This window comes from Nicotiana sylvestris, chromosome 3, assembly GCF_000393655.2.
Source record: "Nicotiana sylvestris chromosome 3, ASM39365v2, whole genome shotgun sequence".
In the NCBI taxonomy this organism is placed as follows: domain Eukaryota; kingdom Viridiplantae; phylum Streptophyta; class Magnoliopsida; order Solanales; family Solanaceae; genus Nicotiana; species Nicotiana sylvestris.
In genome coordinates this window covers 111,988,487-112,008,335 of record NC_091059.1, presented here as the reverse complement: position 1 = coordinate 112,008,335, position 19,849 = coordinate 111,988,487, and the positions used below count along the sequence as shown (strand labels likewise).

General features: G+C 39.0%; 2 protein-coding genes and 1 long non-coding RNA gene across 3 annotated transcripts; 1 reads left to right on the top strand and 2 right to left on the bottom strand.

The window, feature by feature from the left end:
• Window positions 1–2,916: 2,916 nt before the first annotated feature.
• Window positions 2,917–6,457, top strand: LOC138887841 (uncharacterized). Its single transcript, XM_070169632.1, has 3 exons — window positions 2,917–3,495; window positions 5,534–5,587; window positions 5,984–6,457. Exons 1-3 carry the CDS (start codon window positions 2,917–2,919, stop codon window positions 6,455–6,457), a joined length of 1,107 nt encoding a protein of 368 aa, XP_070025733.1.
• Window positions 6,458–13,386: 6,929 nt separating this feature from the next.
• On the bottom strand, window positions 13,387–13,925 carry LOC104212972 (uncharacterized). The gene is made up of 3 exons (XR_707488.2): window positions 13,716–13,925; window positions 13,559–13,651; window positions 13,387–13,459 (listed from the first exon to the last, which is right to left on the bottom strand). It is a non-coding gene; the product is annotated as an uncharacterized lncRNA (long non-coding RNA).
• Window positions 13,926–15,068: 1,143 nt separating this feature from the next.
• Window positions 15,069–17,903, bottom strand: LOC104212975 (uncharacterized). The gene is made up of 5 exons (XM_009762348.1): window positions 17,372–17,903; window positions 17,147–17,278; window positions 16,489–16,924; window positions 15,951–16,029; window positions 15,069–15,863 (listed from the first exon to the last, which is right to left on the bottom strand). Exons 1-5 carry the CDS (start codon window positions 17,901–17,903, stop codon window positions 15,069–15,071), a joined length of 1,974 nt encoding a protein of 657 aa, XP_009760650.1.
• Between the last annotated feature and the right edge of the window lie 1,946 nt (window positions 17,904–19,849).

Sequence of the window (19,849 nt, the reverse complement as noted above, 5' to 3'; positions counted from 1 at the left end):
TTGACTAGTTCCTACCTCATTTAACTAGTTTCGGATCATTCGGCTCCAAATTGAGAGTTTGGGGTCGTTCTTGGAATTTGGAAGTATATTTGGAGCGAGGTAAGTAACCTTTCTAACCTTGTAAGAGGGAATTGTCCCCATAGGTGTAATAATTGAATAAATTGCTACTACATGCGGGGGCTACGTACGCACTAGGTGACGAGAGTCCGTGCGTAGCTACTATTATGCTAAGTCTGGGTAGTCTAGGACCCATAAGCATGCTCTATGTGATATTCTTGTAACTTGGTGTTTAATTCGGATTCATATAAATCATGTTGATTAAGGTAAATGAAACTAGTAAGAGGAATCTTATTTTTCTTGACCTTTTAAAGAGAAATTGAATATTTCTGTGAATAACTGCTCCTCGGATATACACTATTGTCTGCTTGTTGTTGAGTTTATTTATATTTGTCCGCGTCGCACATGTGATTCGCGAGCGGAGTAATAGATGCATCTTTGGTTTGTGTCATTCGACTCTCGGCAGTGCACAATTTACTTTTATGTTGGATCGGGCCGTACGAACCCTGTGTTACTTGCGCATGCTTTACTTAGTATTTTCCTATGGATTGAACTTCGTATATGCCTTGAAATGTAAAGGGATACCCATGATATTATCTAGAAAAAGAACTGTTATTCCTTGACATAAAATGCTAATTAATTGTGCTATCCATGCTTAGAATAAACTCTTTCTCATATTATTTGACCCTAGTAAGTATCACGTCGACCTCTCGTCTCTACTTCTTCGAGATTAGACGGGATACTTACTGGGTACATATTGTTTATGTACTCATACTACACTCATGTACTTAATTGTACAGGATCTGAGGTAGATATCTCTGGCTATCAGTCTGGTGTGCATCCCTAAGCAGATTTCGAGACTTCTATGGTGAGCTGCTTCCCTTCCCATGTCGTTCAGCAGCTTGAAGGAGTCTCTCTTTTTTATTTTTGCTATCTATTCTATTTCGGATAGTAGGATAGATTGATTCTTTTATATATTCTACTAGTTGCCCACAACTTGTGACATCAGATTTTGGCACACACATTAGTAGACTATTATTTTGGGGTTGTATGATTATTTTTGACACCTTACTGTTCATTTCTAGTTTTTACTTTAACTTAAGGAATTATTGCAACTATTTTGGTTAAAGTAAGCGAGAACTTATTTAGTATTTTCCGTGTTGGCTTATCCGGCAATATGTGTTGGGCGCCATCATGACCTATTATGGAAATGGGTCGTGACAACATGGTATTAGAGACCTAGGTTCACGTAGGTCTCACAAGTCATGGGCAAACCTAATAGAGTCTTATGGATCGGTACAGAGACGTCTGTATTTATCTTTGAGAGGCTATAGGGTGTTAGAAAAACTACTCTTTATTCATTTCCCATCGTGCAGTGGTTGGTATACTAAATTTCTCTCTTCTATTCTCTCACAGATGGTGAGGACACGCCGTCTGATGTTCCAGACTCGGGAGGAGCTTCTCCCCCCGTTGCTAGAGGCCGAGGCAGAAGCCGGGGGAGGGTACCAGCCCGAGGTAGGGGACAAGGGCGTCCCAGAGTTATCCCAATAGTACCACCAGCAGATCCTGCGGGAGATCCTATCATCGAGGAGCAGGGCGAGGTGCCCGCAGCTGAGCCTACCCCGGCAGACTTTATGACAACACTGGGCTTCCAGGAGGTCATGGGCCGTATGCTGCGGTTCATGGATTCTATGACTTAGGCTGGTTTATTTCCAGCGGATCCAACTACATCACAGGTAGGAGGGGGAGCACAGACCCCTACTGCTCAGGCTCTTGGACATGCAGCTACAGTGTATCAGACTCCGGGTGCACTACCCGCATATGGGGCCCAGCCAGTTGCTGCAGTGGCGCATCAGCCCAAACCAGCTGTGGTCGGTGACCCGCAGAAGTTATTGGATAAATGGACTAGACTTCACCCTCCTATCTTCGGGGGTAAGCGTCATGAGGATGCCCAGGATTTTATTGATAGGTGCAGGGACAGACTGCATAACATGAGGATATTGGAGTCGCATAGAGCTGACTTCACTACTTTTCAGTTGGAGGGTAGGGCCCGTAGATGGTGGCAGTCCTATGTTCTTGGCAGGCCAGCAGGTTCTCCTCCCCTCACCTGGGGTCAGTTCACCCAGTTATTCTTGGATCTGTATATTCCACCCTCGGAGAGGGAAGAGCTACGGTATCAGTTTGAGCATCTTGAGCATGGTTAGATTTCTATGACCGATTATAAGGTGAGGTTCTTTGAGTTGTCTCGCCATGCACTCATGATACTTCCTACAGATGTAGAGAGAGTGCAGAGATTTGTTGCGGGGTTACACCCCGGTATTCGAGCTAGCATGGTCCGAGAGTGGAGATGGATACTGAGTATCAGCTAGTAGTAGAGATTGCTCGCAGGATTGAAGGGTGTCGCCAGATGGGTAGAGAGCAGATTGAGCAAGACAAGAGGGCCCGGTTTTCGGGAGAGTTCAGAGGTGCCCCTGCTAGGGGTAAAGGTCACTTCGGGAGGGGTCAGCCCAGCAGACCCCCGTATTCAGCACCACCACCCCCTCCCCGAGGTGCTCCTGTGATACCTTATTTCAGTGCGATGCCGAAGAGTTCTTACCACCCACTAGCTATTCAGAGCTCCTCCGGCGGGTATTCTGGTCATCAGGATTCTTCCAGTGCCCACTTCAATGCCCGCCAGAGAGTTCATATCACCCGCTAGCCATCCAGGGTTCTTCCATTGGGTATTCGGGTCAGCAGGCTCAAACATCAGGGCAGCAAGCTATGGTACCGAGAGTATGCTACGAGTGTGGAGATCCGGGTCACATGAAGAGGACCTGCCCCAGACTTCGGGGCAAGGCAGTGCAGCAGGGTCAGTAGCCTATGATTTTAGCACCAGCTGCCCCACCACCTAGAGGTGGAGGGCAGACTGGTAAGGGACGTCCTAGAGGTGGAGGCCAGGCAGGGAGAGGTCACCCATCTACTGCTCAGTCAGGTGGAGTCCAGCCAACCGGCGCTCCATCCAAATTCTACACCCTTCCAACCAGGCTAGATGCATTGGCTTCAAATGCCGCCATCACAGGTATTATTTCCGTCGGTGGTGGAGATGCTTCGGTATTATTTGATCTAGGGTCTACTTACTCATATGTATTATCTCTGTTTGCTCATTTCTTGGTTATTTCTCTTGAGCCTTTAGGCACTCATGTTCATGTGTCTACTCTTGTGGGTGATTCTGTGGTTGTGGATCGGATCTACCGGTCCTATTTAGTCACATTCTGTGCTTTCGAGACTAGATCAGATCTCCTGTTGCTTGACATGATCGACTTTGAGGTCATCCTAGGCATGGATTGCTTATCTCCATATCACACCGTCCTAGATTGCCATGCCAAGACTATTTCACTAGCGATGCCAGGGTTACAAAGGTTGGAGTGGAAGGGTTCCACAGTTGATACACCTAGTCGGGTTATTTCTTTCCTGAAGGCTCGGCATATGGTCTAGAAGGGGTGTTTAGCTTATCTAGCTTATGTTCGGGAAACCACCGCAGAGTCTTCAATGATTAATTCAGTTCTAGTAGTTCGAGAGTTCACCGATGTGTTTCCTTCTAATCTTCCTGGCATGCCACCGGATCATGATATTGATTTCTGTATTGATTTGGCTCCAGGCACCCAGCCTATATCTATTCCACCGTACCGTATGGATCCTAAAGAGTTGAAAGAGTTAAAGGAGCAGCTTGAGGAGTTGTTAGCAAAGGGGTTTGTTAGACCCAGTGTATCACCTTGAGGTGCACCAGTATTATTTGTGAAGAAGAAGGATGGGACTATGCGGATGTGCATTGATTACAGCTAGTTGAACAAAGTCACCATCAAGAACAAGTATCCATTGCCTCGTATCAATGATTTGTTCGACTAGTTACAGGGTACTAGGGTGTTCTCTAAGATCGACTTGAGGTCTAGGTACCATAAGTTGAAGATTTGGGACTCAGATGTTCCGAAGACTACATTCCGGACTAGATATGGCCATTATGAGTTTTTGGTGATGTCCTTTGGCTTGACTAATGCCCCAGCAGCATTCATGGACTTGATGAACAGAGTATTCAGGCCTTATATTGATTCATTTGTCATCTTCTTCATTGATGACATGTATACTCCCGTAGCCTAGGGGAACACGAGTAGCATTTGAGAGTAGTGCTTCAAAACTTGCGAGAATAGAAGCTATGTGCTAAGTTCTCCAAGTGCGAGTTTTGGCTGGAGTCAGTGGCATTCTTGGGGCATGTTGTGTTAGGAGAGGGTATTAAGGTGGATCCCAAGAAGATTGAGGCAGTTTAGAGTTGGCCACGTCCTACCTTAGTGACCGAGATCAGGAGTTTCCTGGGGCTAGCAGGTTATTACAGACGATTCGTGCAAGTCTTTTCATCTATTTTATCACCCCTGACTAGATTAACCCAGAAGGGTGGTCCTTTGCATTGGTCCGACTATTGTGAGGAGAACTTTCAGAAGCTTAAGACATCTTTGACCACAGCACCAGTTCTTGTGTTTCCTTTCGGTTCGGGGATGTATACGGTATATTGTGATGCCTCACACATTGGCTTAGATTGTGTATTGATGTAGTAGGGGCAAGTTATCGCATACGCTTCGCATCAGCTGAAGATTCATGAGAAAAATTATCTTGTGCATGATCTAGAGTTGGTTGTGATTGTTCATGCTCTTAAGATATAGAGGCATTATCTATATGGTATCTCATGTGAGGTTTATGCTGATCATCGCAGCTTACAGCACTTGTTCAAGTAGAGGGATCTTAATTTGAGGAAGCGTATGTGGCTTGAGTTACTGAAGGATTACGACATCACCATTCTTTATCATTCGGGCAAGGCAAATATGGTCACGGATGCCTTAAGCAGAAAGACAGAGAGTATGGGTAGCTTGGCATTCATTCCAAAAGAGGAGAGGCCACTAGCTTTGGACATTTAGTCCTTGGCTAACAGACTTGTGAGACTGGACATTTTAGAGCCCACCCGAGTTCTTGCGTGTGTGGTTGCTCAGTCTTCATTATCGGGGCAGATAAAGGCCCGGTAGTTCGATGATCCACATTTGGCGGTCCTTAGAGATACGGTGCTTCAGGGAGGTGCCAAGAAGGTTTCTATTGGCGAGGATGGTGTTTTGCGACTCCAGGGTCGTCTATGTGTTCCTAATGTTGATGGTTTGAGGGAGAGGATTTTAGAGAAGGCACACAGTTCGTAGTATTCCATTAACCCGGGAGCTACGAAGATGTATCGCGACTTGAGGCAGCATTATTGGTGAAGGGGGATGAAGAAAGACATAATGGAGTATGTGGCTAGGTGTTTAAATTGCCAGCAGGTCAAGTATGAACACCAGAGGCCGGGTCGCCTACTCCAGCAGATGCCTATACCAAAGTGGAAGTGGGAGCGCATTACCATGGATTTTGTAGTTGGGTTGCCGCGGACTTTGCGGAAGTTTGATTCAGTATGGGTCATTGTTGACAGGTTGACCAAGTTGGCCCACTTTATTCCAGTGGCGACTACTTATACAACAGAGAGGTATGCTCAGATTTACATTCGAGAGATAGTTCGGTTGCACGGTGTGCCTATTTCCATCATATCAGATAGAGGCCCTCAGTTCACTTCCCATTTCTGGAGAGCTATTCAGAGTGAGTTGGGGACCCGTGTAGAGCTTAGCACAGCATTCCATTCTCAGACCGACAGGCAGTCGGAGCATACAGTTCAGATTTGGAGGACATGCTCAGAGCATGTGTGATTGACTTTGGAGGCCAGTGGGATCAATTCTTGCCCTTGGCGGAGTTTGCGTACAATAACAGCGATCAGTCCAGCATAGAGATGGCTCCATACGAGGCTTTATATGGTCGACATTTTAGTTCTCCTATCGGGTGGTTTGAGCCTGGTGAGGCTAAGTTATAAGGTACAAATTTGGTACAGGATGCCTTGGACAAGGTAAAGTTTATTCAAGAAAGGTTTCGCACAGCTCAGTCCAGACAGAAGAGCTACGCAGATCAGAAGGTGCGCGATGTATCATTCATGGTTGGCGAGAAGGTTCTCTTGAAAGTCTCGCCAATGAAAGGCGTTATGAGGTTCGGGAAGAAGGGCAAGTTGAGCCCTAGGTTTATTGACCCTTTTGAGGTGTTGAGACGAGTTGGGGAGGTCGCTCACGAGCTTGCTTTGCCCCTCAGCTTATCAGGAGTTCATCCGTTTTTTCATGTATCGATGCTTCGAAAGTGTCATGCCGACTTGTCCCATATGTTGGGCTTCAGTACTATTCAGCAGGATGAGAGTTTTGGTTATGAGGAGGAGCCAGTTGCCATTATTGATAGGCAGGATCGGCAGTTGAGGTCCAAGAGAATTTCTACGGTGAGGGTCCAGTGGAGGGACCAACCAGTCGAGGAGGTGATCTAGGAGTTCGAGGAGGACATGCGGAGCAGATATCCACATTTATTCAACAGCTCAGGTACTTTTCTATGTCCGTTCGAGGACGAACGTTTGTTTAAGAGGTAGAGAATGTAACGACCCGACCGATCATTTTTCCGTTTAGAACCTCGTTCCCTTAAATAAAACTTCCCACGCTTGCTTTAACTAATTTACGACTTGCGGGGATGGTTGTTCGGGATTTGGAAGAGTTTGGAGTGAAATATGCTTATTTGATTCCTAAGGATTTTCTTAAAAGGCTAAGTTTGAATTTGGTCAACATTTTAAGTAAATGGACTCGGATTTGTGATTTGATGGTCCCGAAGGTTCCGTAGGAAAATATGGGACCTGGGCGTATGCCCGGAATCGAATTCTGAGGTCTCTAGCCCGAGTAATGAATTTTTATTAGAAATTGTTAAACTGAAATTCTAAGGATTTAAAGAAACTAACTAATGATTGATCACATGGGTATCAGGCCCGTATATTGGTTCCGGATCCCGGTACAGGTCCGAAATAACATTTAAGACTTGCCCACAAAATTTGGTGCCAATCCGAGTAGTTTAAGGGCGTTTCGGCTCGTTAGAGGAAAGTTAAGAACTTGAAGTTCATAAGTTTGATTCAATTAGTTTTAGGAGGGTGATTCTTAGATGTAGCGTTGTTTCGGGCGTTCCGAAGATTCGAGTAGGTCTGTTTCATGATTCCAGACTTGTCTGTATGTTCGGGCGGGGCCCGGGAGCCCCGAGCGATAATCAGACGAGGCTCGAGTGAAATTGGAATTTTTGAGAAGTGCTGAAGTATCTGCTTCTGTCATAACCGCACCTGCGGTTGGTCGACCGCAGGTGTGAGATCGCAGAAGCGGTCCATTTATCATAAATGCGGCCCAGGGTAGGCCAGGCCAGAACCGCAGAAGCGACTTCGAGACCAGAGAAGCAGTCGCAACACCGCTTGGCCGGCTCCGCAGGTGCGTCCGATTTCTCGTTGAAGCGAGACCACAGATGTGGTCCCTTGGCCGCAGATACGGAAATCGCTGAAGCAGTGAGCTTCATTTAATATGCGTTCTAAGTCCCTTTTTGCCACTTTTCACTCTTCCGTTGGCGATTTGGGAACTTTTGAGAGAAAGCTTCCATCTTGGGGTAAGTTTATCCCACTTATTCTTAGTTTAATACTTGTGTATTAGGTAGATTAAACACCAGAATTTAGGTAAAATCAAGGGATTAGAGCAAAACCTAGGGTTTTGACATAAGATAGATTGAACCACAAAATTTGTTATGAAATGAATTAGAAATCATATATTATTGATCCTTAGGTTATAGAGAACAACTTCCTTCGAAAAATTTTGGAATCCGGGCACGTGGGCCTGAGGTCGAATTTTAGGAAACTTGTGTTGAGGGTTGGAAAATTGCATAACTAGCTAGAATACGATCTTATGAGCTTATATTGACTAGTTCCTACCTCATTTAACTAGTTTTGGGTCGTTCGTCTCCAAATTGAGAGTTTGAGCTCATTCTTGGCATTTGGAAGTATACTTGGACCGAGGTAAGTCTCTTTTCTAACCTTGTAAGAGGGAATTGTCCCCATAGGTGTAATAATTGAATAAATTGATGCTATATCCGGGGGCTATGTATGCACTAGGTGACGAGAGCCCGTGCGTAGCTACTATTATGCTAAGTCCGGATAGTCTAGGACCCATAAGCATGCTCTATGTGATATTCTTGTAACTTGGTGTTTAATTCGGATTCATATAAATCATGTTGATTAAGGTAAATAAAACTAGTAAGAGGAATCTTATTTTCCTTGACCTTTTAAAGAGAAATTGAATATTTCTGTGAATAATTGCTCCTCAGTTATACACCATTGTCTGCTTGTTGTTGAGTTTATTTATATTCGGCCGCATGTGCGTGTGATTTGCAAGCGGGGTAATAGATGCATCTATGGTTCATGTCATTCGACCCTTGGCAATGCACAATTTACTTTTATATTAGATCGGGCCGTACGACCCTCGGTGTTATTGCGCATGCTTTACTTTAGTATTTTCCTATGGATTGAACTTCGTATATGCCTTGATATGTAAAGGGATACCCATGATATTATCTAGAAAAAGAACTGTTATTCCTTGCCATAAAATGCTAATTAATTGTGCTATCCATGCTTAGAATAAACTCTTTCTCATATTATTTGACCCTAGTAAGTATCACGGCGACCTCTCGTCTCTATTTCTTCGAGATTAGACGGGATACTTACTGGGTATATATTATTTATGTACTCATACTACACTCATGTACTTAATTGTACAGGATCTGAGGTAGTTGTCTCTAGCTATCAGTCTGGTGCGCATCCTTGAGCAGATTTCGAGACTTCTACGGTGAGCTGCTTCCCTTCCCATGTTGTTCAGCAGCTTGAAGGAGTCTCTCTTATTTATTTTTGCTATCTATTCTATTTCGAACAGTAGGATAGATTGATTCTGTTGTATACTCTACTAGTTGCCCACAACTTGTGACACCAGGTCTTGGCACACACATTAGTAGACTAGTATTTTGGGGTTGTATGATTATTTTTGGTACCTTACTGTTTATTTTTGGTTTTTACTTTAATTTAAGGAATTATTGCAACTATTTTGGTAAAAGTAAGTGAGAACTTATTTAGTATTTTCCGCGTTGGCTTGCGCGGCAATGGTGTTGGCGTCATCATGACCTATTATGAAAATGGGTCGTGACAAATCAAACTTACATATTAGCGGCGACTTTTGTATTGCCACAAGGAAAACCGTAACTGAAGGTTATTTGTGGCGATATTCGTAGTCGCCACTAAAAGAACATATTTTGTGGCGACAAAGTTGCCACAAAAGGTTGGAAAAAATGCTACAAAAAATTGTTCCATAAGAACAAATATTAGATGGGTCGCCACTATAAATGTCCTTTAGTAGCGACTAAACTTGCCACAAAAAATATTTATGTTCAGTGGCAAGATTATGTCGCCACTATAAATGTCCTTTAGTAGCGACTAAACTTGCCACAAAAAATATTTATGTCCAGTGGCAAGATTATGTCGCCACTATAAATGTCATTTAGTAGCGACTAAAGTGGCCACAAAAGTTTTAACCATGAAAGGCACAATATTTTTTGTAGCGACTAAAGTCGCTGCAAAAGAAATTGACATTCTGTGGCAACTTATATATCGCAACAGTTACTAATTTTTTGACAAAACTATGTCACCACTAAAAGTTATTTTCTCAGCAATTATAATGACCAAAATTATATACATTTCCATGCCAATAAGAACCTAATTCTCTAAAATTTCATATAGAGATATTCATATCAATTAACTATCAATATTAAAGCAACCAATAATGCTTGACAAACACCAAAAGAATTTCTCAAGCCGAATATTATAAATATTATCATTACTAAAAAGTCAATTACATATATACTACCCGACACTTCATTGTGCATTGTAATTGTACGCATATATATATCCCAAAAATGACAAAATATTAAGTGCCTTGTAACTGCTTCTTGCCCGACACCATCCTTGAACGATACCACTGTTTAAGTGCTTTGTCCCTGCTAGACAAACAGAATGTTGAAAGTGAAGAATCAGAGAAATTATAGTTATAACAGTAGTATATATATATATATATATATATATACGATTTGACAAAGTAGATTTTCTCTCTTCTTGCTATATATAAAGGTCATATAAGAAGGAAACAATCACAGTAGCTTTCTTTTGAACTTTCCTGTCTTTCTATTCTTTGCCCTTTCAAGAAACTATACATAGAAATCATGCATCAAAATAATGATTGAAACTTCTTCAATTTACAGATAACTAGAAACATATAAGATTGATAGAGACAGTTAAATGAGAATTGCATGAAATAGAGAAATAAATACCGCAAAAACAGTATTGCAGAAGCTGCAACGGACATAACAAAGATAGCTACTGGAAAAATGTCTATAATTGGACACAACAGACATAACAAAGATAGTTACGTACATAAACGGACAAATTTAGGGCCAAGAACTCCCACGAGATACTCAATGTGCAAAAGGTTGTAAACATGTATCAGTGGCTATTAACATCAAATTCCTCCAAACTCAGCTAGTCAATCTAAAAGGTATCACTGGCTATTAATATCAAATTCCTCCAAGTAGATAAGCTACAAGAAACGACATGACTGCTAACTGTAGGTTATTTATTCAATAAAAAAGAATAGGAGCTCTATACTTACGGAAAGGGTCTCCCATATAGCCTCATCACTCATGCTTTCTTCATCTCCGGGCATCAGAGCCCTGCACATTCTGAACATGAGGAAAAGTGCAAAAGGAATTAGATACACGTCCAAAACCAAGACCAATTTTTCCTGCTCTAAAATGTATGCTGCAAAAAGCATATTTTTGGAAATGTTATCTCATATCTCTTTATTCAAAAAATGACTCAACACTGCCACCAGATGGTTTAAAGGTTAGCATTTCTTAGCAGAATAAGTATCTTACCTAACATTATACAATGCTAGCCAACTCAGCTACACATTGCAAGCACTCAACTTTTCTACACAAACTTGTTGAAACATAAAAAAGAAACTCTTCTATACCAATTTACACCAACTAATATATGTGCTTACAAGTAGAAAGCACTCAACTCATCTACACATTACAATTCAAACATATATTGAAGCCTAAATCTCCATCTACAGTCTAAACAACATAATTTCAAAGCAAGACAACTATCAGTCTCCAATGGAAAATCCAGAAAGTATAGCCTAGAATCCTCAAAGAAGTAAATAACAACACAAGTAGTCAAGTACTTAAAACTTAAAAACAACCACTAAGTAATCTATTAACTCACCTGGATGAACCATAATCATCTCTAAGAAGGGCATTTTTGCAAACACTTAACAAAATTTTCTATAGCATACAAAATCCTAAGGCTACTTTCAACTGTTTGCTCGATATTAATTGTACACATTACTACACACAGTACTCCAATTGATTAAATTTTAATATGATAAGTTGACAGCACATGCTTTCATCTTGGTATCCACTGAATGAAAAGAAAATCAAGCATTAGAATCAAAACATATCGTACCAAGTCTAGCTAAATCTTAGATGATCAATGTTGGAAAATTTTCAATAGTTAACCTAGTTGAAACACCCATATTGCTACAATATCGCTACATTCAAGCCAGAAAAAAGCCAAATGCCGTGAAAAATTCATACAGGACATGTGAAGAGCTGAAATATAACTCTCATATAACCATAATATATACAGTAAATTATCTAAAGATGCTACTTATTTGTTATAGCCAAGTTATAAAAGCAGTAAATAAGAGGTAGTATTAATTTGCAACCAAAAGTAAAATCTTAAAACCATAACAGTCCAAGAGCCCATATTCTCTCAAAATATTATGATAACAAATTGACAACAGTCTACCAAAGAATCACTTTCAGCTATCATCATGTATATAAATTGTGGCTTATTAACTGCATGGAGTTGTTGAGTAACCTAAGACTTTTAGAGAAAGGAGATGATGTATATATTCGTAATAGTATAATATGTGACTCTAATTCTCATACGAATTTTCAGCATAGGAGATGTAATGCTTAGGCTTTTCAGTGAATAAAATGCCATTCAATTCTCATTAATATTCTCTGTAAATTCAAAATAGAAAATAACCTACAAATAGAAACGGGTTTATTCGACCGACAATTACAAGTATGGATTCACCAACAGTTAGTAGTAAACCATGGTCAAGCAGCAACTTTTTACCAGCAGTAAAAATAAGAATGAAAAGATACCAACAACAAAAAGTATGGATTCACCAACAGTCAAAATTGAAGTGTTTACATCAATGAAACAGTAAAACAAGAGTTTGGAGGGGAAAGATAATAGAAATCTAAGAAAATGACCAACCAACAAGAACCATTTGCAATGCATAGAAAAATAATAAATAAAAAAGAGAATGTTATGTTAAATTGCAGCTTCTCTTTCCTTTTCAAGCATACCCCTCAACCCACTTCTCATTTGAAGGTAAGCAACTAATACCACCTTTTTTCCATCTCTTGCTTTTTCTTACCCTTCAAGTGAGAAGCTTAGGTTGTTGGGTGATAACAGTGTTTAGAGTGTCAAGTATTTGTCATAAGGTAACCTCTCATTTGCTTTATACATACTCTAGCAGGATTCTCATACATCTCTATTTCCTACTTCCTATACTTTATATCTATTTTCTCATTCTTCTTATTTCTCCTCTTCGGCTAGTTTTCTGTTTCATTGCCTAATTATTCTGTAGCGTCCAAATAAATCAGTTTCTATTTGTTAATAAGGAGCGGAGCAAGTAGTTGTTGTTGTTGCATTCTGGTAAAAAAAAACTAGCAAATTGTTCCTGCATCTTCTTCTCCACTTCTAGAGAGATCCTTTTGTCTGCTTCTGCATTTGCGTGTTGATGCTCCTCATTTGTGTGTTGACGCTCCTCTGCCAGCTTCCTTTCCAACTCAATTTCCATATTTCTTCGCAACTCAGCAGCCATTTGTTCACGTTCTTCTTGCAACTTCCTATCCATCTCGGCTTGCATCTCTTAACGCACAATATCAATAGCAGAAGACACACTGGCCTCTATGTTTGCCTGCTGAATGTTACTCTTTTTAGGAGGCTTCTTTCCGTATCCTTTTCCACGAACATAGCCTGTTCTCTCACCAACAACGGAGGATAAAATCTCATCTCTAGTCATGGGATGCTCGATCTCCTCAGATTGTTGCTGAGCGACAACTTCCTGGAGTTGACCCTGCATTTATGCATAATCATTTAAATCAAAACATAATAAAACATATTAAATGAAATTTACAGAAACAGAGAACTTTATAAGTGTTTTTAGATAATTACATGAATTTGTTGGGATTGTGAATCCAACCACACCAGTTCGCATGTATCATCCTTGCATGTATGTTGGATCTCCCAAACTTTATCTGGTGTGTCCAATTCTCCAGTAATAGGATTTCTCTGCAATGTAGTTACGGAAAAAAAAAATATAAGCGAATATATAAATATGTAAATAACAAAGAAGCATATGTGATAGTAAGGGACTAAATATATTTTTACCGTAGATTCCTCTACTTCTGCAAAAGACTTTGTACCACAAGTATGCTTAGTTATTTGTTTTTCTCTATTTCTTTTGTTCCTCTCACTTACAACCTGTAAGTAAACAGATTAATAAATCATCATTCAAAGAGACAATCTTCAGGTATTAAGTTAATACCTTAAATTTCGGACTTCCAAAATATTGTATTAGGTATTTCTAGAAACTCAAGCTCAACATCTTCAGGTCGATGAGACAATCTTTCTTCATTAGTACTGTACTTAGAGTACAAAATGCTGAGTCGAGCTTTCCATGCTCTAAAAAGCCTTTTCATAGTGCTAATTACAATGGCCTGAAACCTATGCTCTCGCAACCCGCTGCAAACTTCAAATTTATCCTGATAATAAATGTAACATTATATTCAATATCCTAACCACATAAATAAGCCTTGCAACTTAAAGTTTATACAATATTGAAAGTAGTTTATTACCTTGACCTTTAACCACATTACTTCTCCGTATTTCAGAACTATTTTCTGCCAATTTCCATCTTGGAACGAGATAGTGCTCCTCAGGATCAAACCACAGTAATTAACAATATCTCTAGCCCCAGAACCTACTGCTCTATCAATGTCATCTGGAATCATAGTTTTGATTTTGCCACCACACTTAGTTTTTACTTCTAAACTTTTAGATTTGTATTTTCCACTTCCTCTTTTTTTATTGCTGGAAAAAACTGCAAAGTAAAAGGATACTATTGTTCATTAGTAGCTCCATTCAATCAGTAAAAATAATTTTCACAAAACAACAAAAAACAGAAACTAACTTGCATAATTTTCAGTCTCTGGAGAGCAATGCACAATTTCTGCTACATTTCGTGATGATTGTGTTTCTAAAGATACTCGTCTAGTCTGTAAAGGTCCTTGACTCGGGTTACTTGGTTTTCCTATCTCTACAGATGCATCACATACTCGTCCGGTCTGTATGTGTGGCTGAGATGTTGCTCCAAAATTGCCACGTCCTTGAAAATATTCACGATCACACCTCGTCCCGCCTCTCCCACGTTTTCCTCTTCCAATTACTCTCATTTCCTGCAATAAAACATACAAAGAAAATGATTGATCAAAATAGAGAAAATATTAATTCACTAATTTTACTTAACCACTTATTCTGTTATGAAATTAAAGCTTTAAAAATTATGAATTAATTTTATTCAGTCTAATTAGGACAAAAATACAAAGAAAATTTCAAAATAAGATGTAGACATAAAGCTACAAGCATCACGAACTAATTTCATTGTAAGTCTAATAAGAAAAAACATATAGAGAACTTTCCAAAATGAGACATAGACATAATGCTTCAAGCATCAGAAGAGAATCAAAAAAGAAATATAAAGATTCAATCATCACTAATCTTTGGTTCATTGACAGTTCCAAACAAATACATAGGGTAGTATAAAGTCATGGACAAAAATATAGAGAATTTTCAAAATAGGATGTAACATCTATATCATTCGTCTTTTGCTTCTTAGTCTTCAAGAGGATGTATCGGTGTCCTCCCCATCATCATCATTATCAAATAACTCTTCTTCGCTATCTTCACTCTCTGATATTTCTAGATGATTGTCATTAATGAAATCATCTTCCTCATTATGCACATTGTTTTGAGCTTGCGTACTTGCATGATCGTAGTTAATACTTTGTGGTTCAACATTATCCCTATGTAGAGACACCTCAACAATATTTTCTTCGTCATTGGTACACAAAGTATTAAATTCAGCTTTCTCTTGATGATAAACTTCTTCATTCAGTAATTCTTCATCTTCAATATCTAGACAATTATCATCATTATCAGGCATTTTGAAAAGGTCACGAGGATTTGTCTTCACAACAACAAGCCAATCATTATCGACCATGTCGTCTAAGTAAAAGACTTGTTCTGACTGAGATGCCAACACACATGGCTCATTTGTATTCAAGGCACACCGAGTATTCACACTTGTGAAGCCATATTTGTCAATCTTATATCCTCTTCCTAAGCGAGCCACATCCCACCAATGACTATTGAATAAGTAAACTTTTCTGTTTTCCAAATAAGATAACTCATAAATATCCTCTAATACACCATAATACTCCTTATTAAAGTCTGAATCATCTCCTCTCACAAGAACATCACTATTCTGCATTTTATTTCTCAATGCAAGCTCTTTTGTATCGAATCTAAATCCATTCACCACAAATGTTGAATATCGATGTACTAATGGTGCAGGACCGACGGCTAAGCTTATGAGCTCATCATTTGCGCGTCCTTGTGCAGATAGTACAAATATCTACAAAGACGAACAATATTGTTATGACCAATAACATGATGGGATGAATAAACTAATATCACTATTATCATTTGAGTAGACACCTACACGTGCGCGAAACCAATCAAGAAACCCATTTTTATGAGCTCTCATTGAACTTTGGCTTTCAATCTCTCTTGTATATTCCCTACATTTTAAGTTAGCTAAGATAAATCAGATTCAAATTATCTCAATGTGAAACTATCTTGAAGTTAATAAGAGACTTACTCCATGAAATGTGAAACCTCTTCACAATTTTGAAGCACATACATACATGTTTGTTTAAACTCATCATGAGATAGACTGATGCCTTCTGAGGCACCTTTTGTTTGCCCACTTTTTTTAAAGATATACATCTCATCATTTGACACGGATCCATCGTCATTCCTAGTTGGTTTATTGAACATTGTTGAGATATTCTTCAAGTATCGTGATCAAAATGTGAGGCTTTCCTCTGTCAAATAACGTTCTGTAATTGAACCTTCTGGACGATTTTTGTTGCGAACATATGACTTAAGCGTTCGTAGATACCTATATAAAATGACTTATTAATATAATGTGTGTCAATCTAAAACTATAGCATCGAAATTATTAAACAATAAATTACCTCTCAATAGGATACATATTACGATATTGAGCTGGTCCACCAAGCTTTGCCTCACTTGGAAAGTGAATTGGCAAATGAACCATGACATCAAAGAAAACCGGAGGGAAAACAAGTTGAAGTTTGGTCAAAATAACCGGAATTTCTACCTCTAGGATATCAAGATCTTCAATCGTCAAGCACTTAGAGTATATATTCTTGAAAACCTTTCCTAAGGCTATAATTGGATCACACACTTCCTTGGGTAGCAAACCATGTATAGCTACTGGAAAAATGTCTTGCAACAATACATGATGATCGTGACATTTCAATCCATGTATATTTTTCTCCTGTACGTTGACACACCTTGAAATGTTTGAGGAAAATGCATCAGGAACCTTCAGATTAGCTAAGAAACTGCATACCTTCAGCTTCTCTTCCGCGGACAATGCATAGCATGCTGCCGGTAACAATATATTATTCCCATCCTCAATAGGATGCAACCTTTATCTGATTCCAAGATCCATCAAGTCATATCTACTTTTCATTGTGTCTTTTGTCTTTCCAACCATATTCATGATAGTTGATATAATATTATCGGACACATTTCTTTCGATGTGCATCACATCAAGGTTATGTCGTAACATAAGACTCTTCCAATAAGGCAATTGGAAAAAGATACTTTTCTTCTTCCAATTGTAAGCATTGCTATAAACATCACGCTTTCTCTTTTGTCCTTTACCAAAACTCATATTACCCAAAGCTTGTAATTGCACAAGTGCTTCATCACCTGTTAAAGGGTTAGGTGCAACTCCTATTTCAATTTTCCCATCAAATAACGTCCTACTTCTCCATCATGGATGGTCCATGGGAAGGAAGCAATGATGACCCATATAACACAACTTACTATACAAGGAAGTCGATTGTGTATCTTTATGGCAACAAGGGTATGCAAGCTTGCCATTGGTTGACCATCCTGAAAGTCCATATGCAGGAAAGTCATTGATCGTCCACATGATAGCCACACGCATCAGAAAATTAGATTTTGAGAGTGCATCATAAGTCTCCACCCCATCCCATAATTCTTTCAACTCTTCAATCATTGGTTGTAAATACACATCGATATCATTGCCTGGACACTTGGGGCCTGGAATAAGAAGCGTCATCATGAAATATGGATTTTTCATGCAATCCCATGGTGGCAAGTTATACGTAGCTAGTAGGACTGGCCAAATGCTATGATTAGAACTCATGTTCCCATAAGGTTGGAACCCGTCACTTGCCAAACCTAATCGAATATTTCTTAACTCAGCTGAAAAGGTGGGATGTCGTGCATCAAAGGATTTCCATGTTATTGAGTCAGATGGATGTCGCAAGACACCATCATCAACATTTCCCTCCTTGTGCCACCTCATCTTTTTAGCTGTTTCTCTTGCCATGTACAATCTTTGAAGCCTTGGTTTGATTGGAAATGCCGCAAGATTTTATGAGCTACTTTCTTGCCTCCGTGTTCTTCGGACTTCCATCTAGACGTACCACACTTAGGACATGCTTGGACATAGGCATAAGCACGCCAATATAAAATACAATCATTCCGACATGCATCTATTTTGGTGTACCCCAAGCCGAGGTCACAAAGAACTTTCTTTGCTTCATAGAAAGAATTAGGCACAAATGACCCCTAGGGAAGAAATTCTTTAAAGAAGATCAATAATGCATCCATCAATTTGTTGCTCCAATGGTTAAGATAATTCAAGTGAAGTAGTTTAACAACAAAAGACAACTTCGAGACTTTTTTACAACCAGAATAAAGTTCTATCTCAGCATCTTCTAACAATTTGTAGAACTTTGTTGCATGTACATTTGGCTCTTCATTGTCCTGTGAATTATTATTATTATCCTCCACATTCGTATATCCACAAACATCGTGGATCATTTCAGTAATATTATCCTCTTCAATGCTATCATCTTCCGTTTCATCACTAACTGCAGTATTAGAAGTGTCAACTCTAACTAATACTTCTCCATGCAAGTCCCACATTTTATAAGAATCCCAGAAACCCTTCCTCAATAAATCCCCTCTTACACCAACCTTTAGCTTGAACGCGGTATTCATACACCCTTTACAAGGATACCGAATCATAGCGTTCACAGTTGGTTGACTGAATGCCCAATTAAGAAAGTTGTCTACTCCATCTCTATACCTTTGGTCGACTCTATTCCTTATATTCAACCAACTTTTATCCATCATATCTATTTTCAAAGAAAGATGAACAAATCAAATCACTTATAAATAAAATAGAATTATTGTAGCAATTTTTTCTTCTCACACACCTTTTGATTAACAAGGAAAACAAATAGTTTCATAAAAAGAATTTATAAACTACCACATAATATAAACACCTTTTTGATAAACAGATGTAACATATCTTACCCAACTAGACTCAAACTGTCATGAATCTTACTTTTAGTTCAATTCAATCGTTTTAACCTGTAGTGTTTCTGTGAGCATGAGACTATACCTTCTGTGAGCATGAGACTACATATTGTTGATGAAAATGAGACTATATATAACAGATACTATGAAATATAACAGACACTACGAAATAAGAAGCTTTAAGTATTCAAGAAAGACATTTAATAAACTGCTCTTTTACAATTATTTTTAAACTTCATATCAAATGCAATAACAAAAGAAATATGTCAAGGACTTAAAACAACTCCCTTTCAAATCCTAGGAAGAGAAAATCACATTATTGCGATATCAAAGTCAAGATCTAACTGGTAAGGGGACATAACTGAAAGAACCTACGAAACTCATATAATAATTCAAACTGAATTGAATGCCGACATATAAAATGTCTCTCAAGAAGAAGATTTTAACTTACCCAGAAAAAGAGATAGCTGAGATTCAGTCAAGACCGAGAATCGACAATAACAACACCAAATACGCTTCATATGATTCTTTCTGTGTGATTTGTTTTGGTATTCCTGTAGATTATCAAATGGCACAGAGAAATTTGAGATAAAATCTGAGAATACAAAAGTGAAATTTCTGAAAAAATAATTATCCCTAACTGAATGTTGAAACTTTTGTCTTACAGAATCAATATACAAAAAAAACCAAATGTAAATATATCTTATATAAATCTTTATGGTTCTGGACATTTTTCATCATTATATTTTTACTTTTTTTTGGTTCATTTTGTTTTTGAACTGTGTTATTCCGATTGTGCATATACTAATCCGTGCATGAGTAAGTATTGGAAATGCTCCATTCTTTCCATAATGTCAGAAATCATTTACTAGTTATATTTGTATATCAGTAGATAGCATTTCTTACAAGTTAATCGATTACCTACTACTGCATAATGTTTTGTTTCAA

Excerpts from the sequence above, each read along its gene's own strand:
- LOC138887841 (XM_070169632.1), top strand. The coding sequence starts at position 2,917 with ATGATTTTAGCACCAGCTGCCCCACCACCTAGAGGTGGAGGGCAGACT. Across the intron at positions 3,496-5,533 it reads CAGTTGATACACCTAGTCGG|GTTGACCAAGTTGGCCCACT; the intron begins GTTATTTCTTTC and ends CATTGTTGACAG. Across the intron at positions 5,588-5,983 it reads ACTACTTATACAACAGAGAG|GATGCCTTGGACAAGGTAAA; the intron begins GTATGCTCAGAT and ends AATTTGGTACAG.
- LOC104212975 (XM_009762348.1), bottom strand. The coding sequence starts at position 17,903 with ATGGCAAGAGAAACAGCTAAAAAGATGAGGTGGCACAAGGAGGGAAAT. Across the intron at positions 16,925-17,146 it reads TTACAATTGGAAGAAGAAAA|CATGCTATGCATTGTCCGCG; the intron begins GTATCTTTTTCC and ends TGTTACCGGCAG. Across the intron at positions 16,030-16,488 it reads AATATGTATCCTATTGAGAG|GGAATATACAAGAGAGATTG; the intron begins GTAATTTATTGT and ends CTTAAAATGTAG.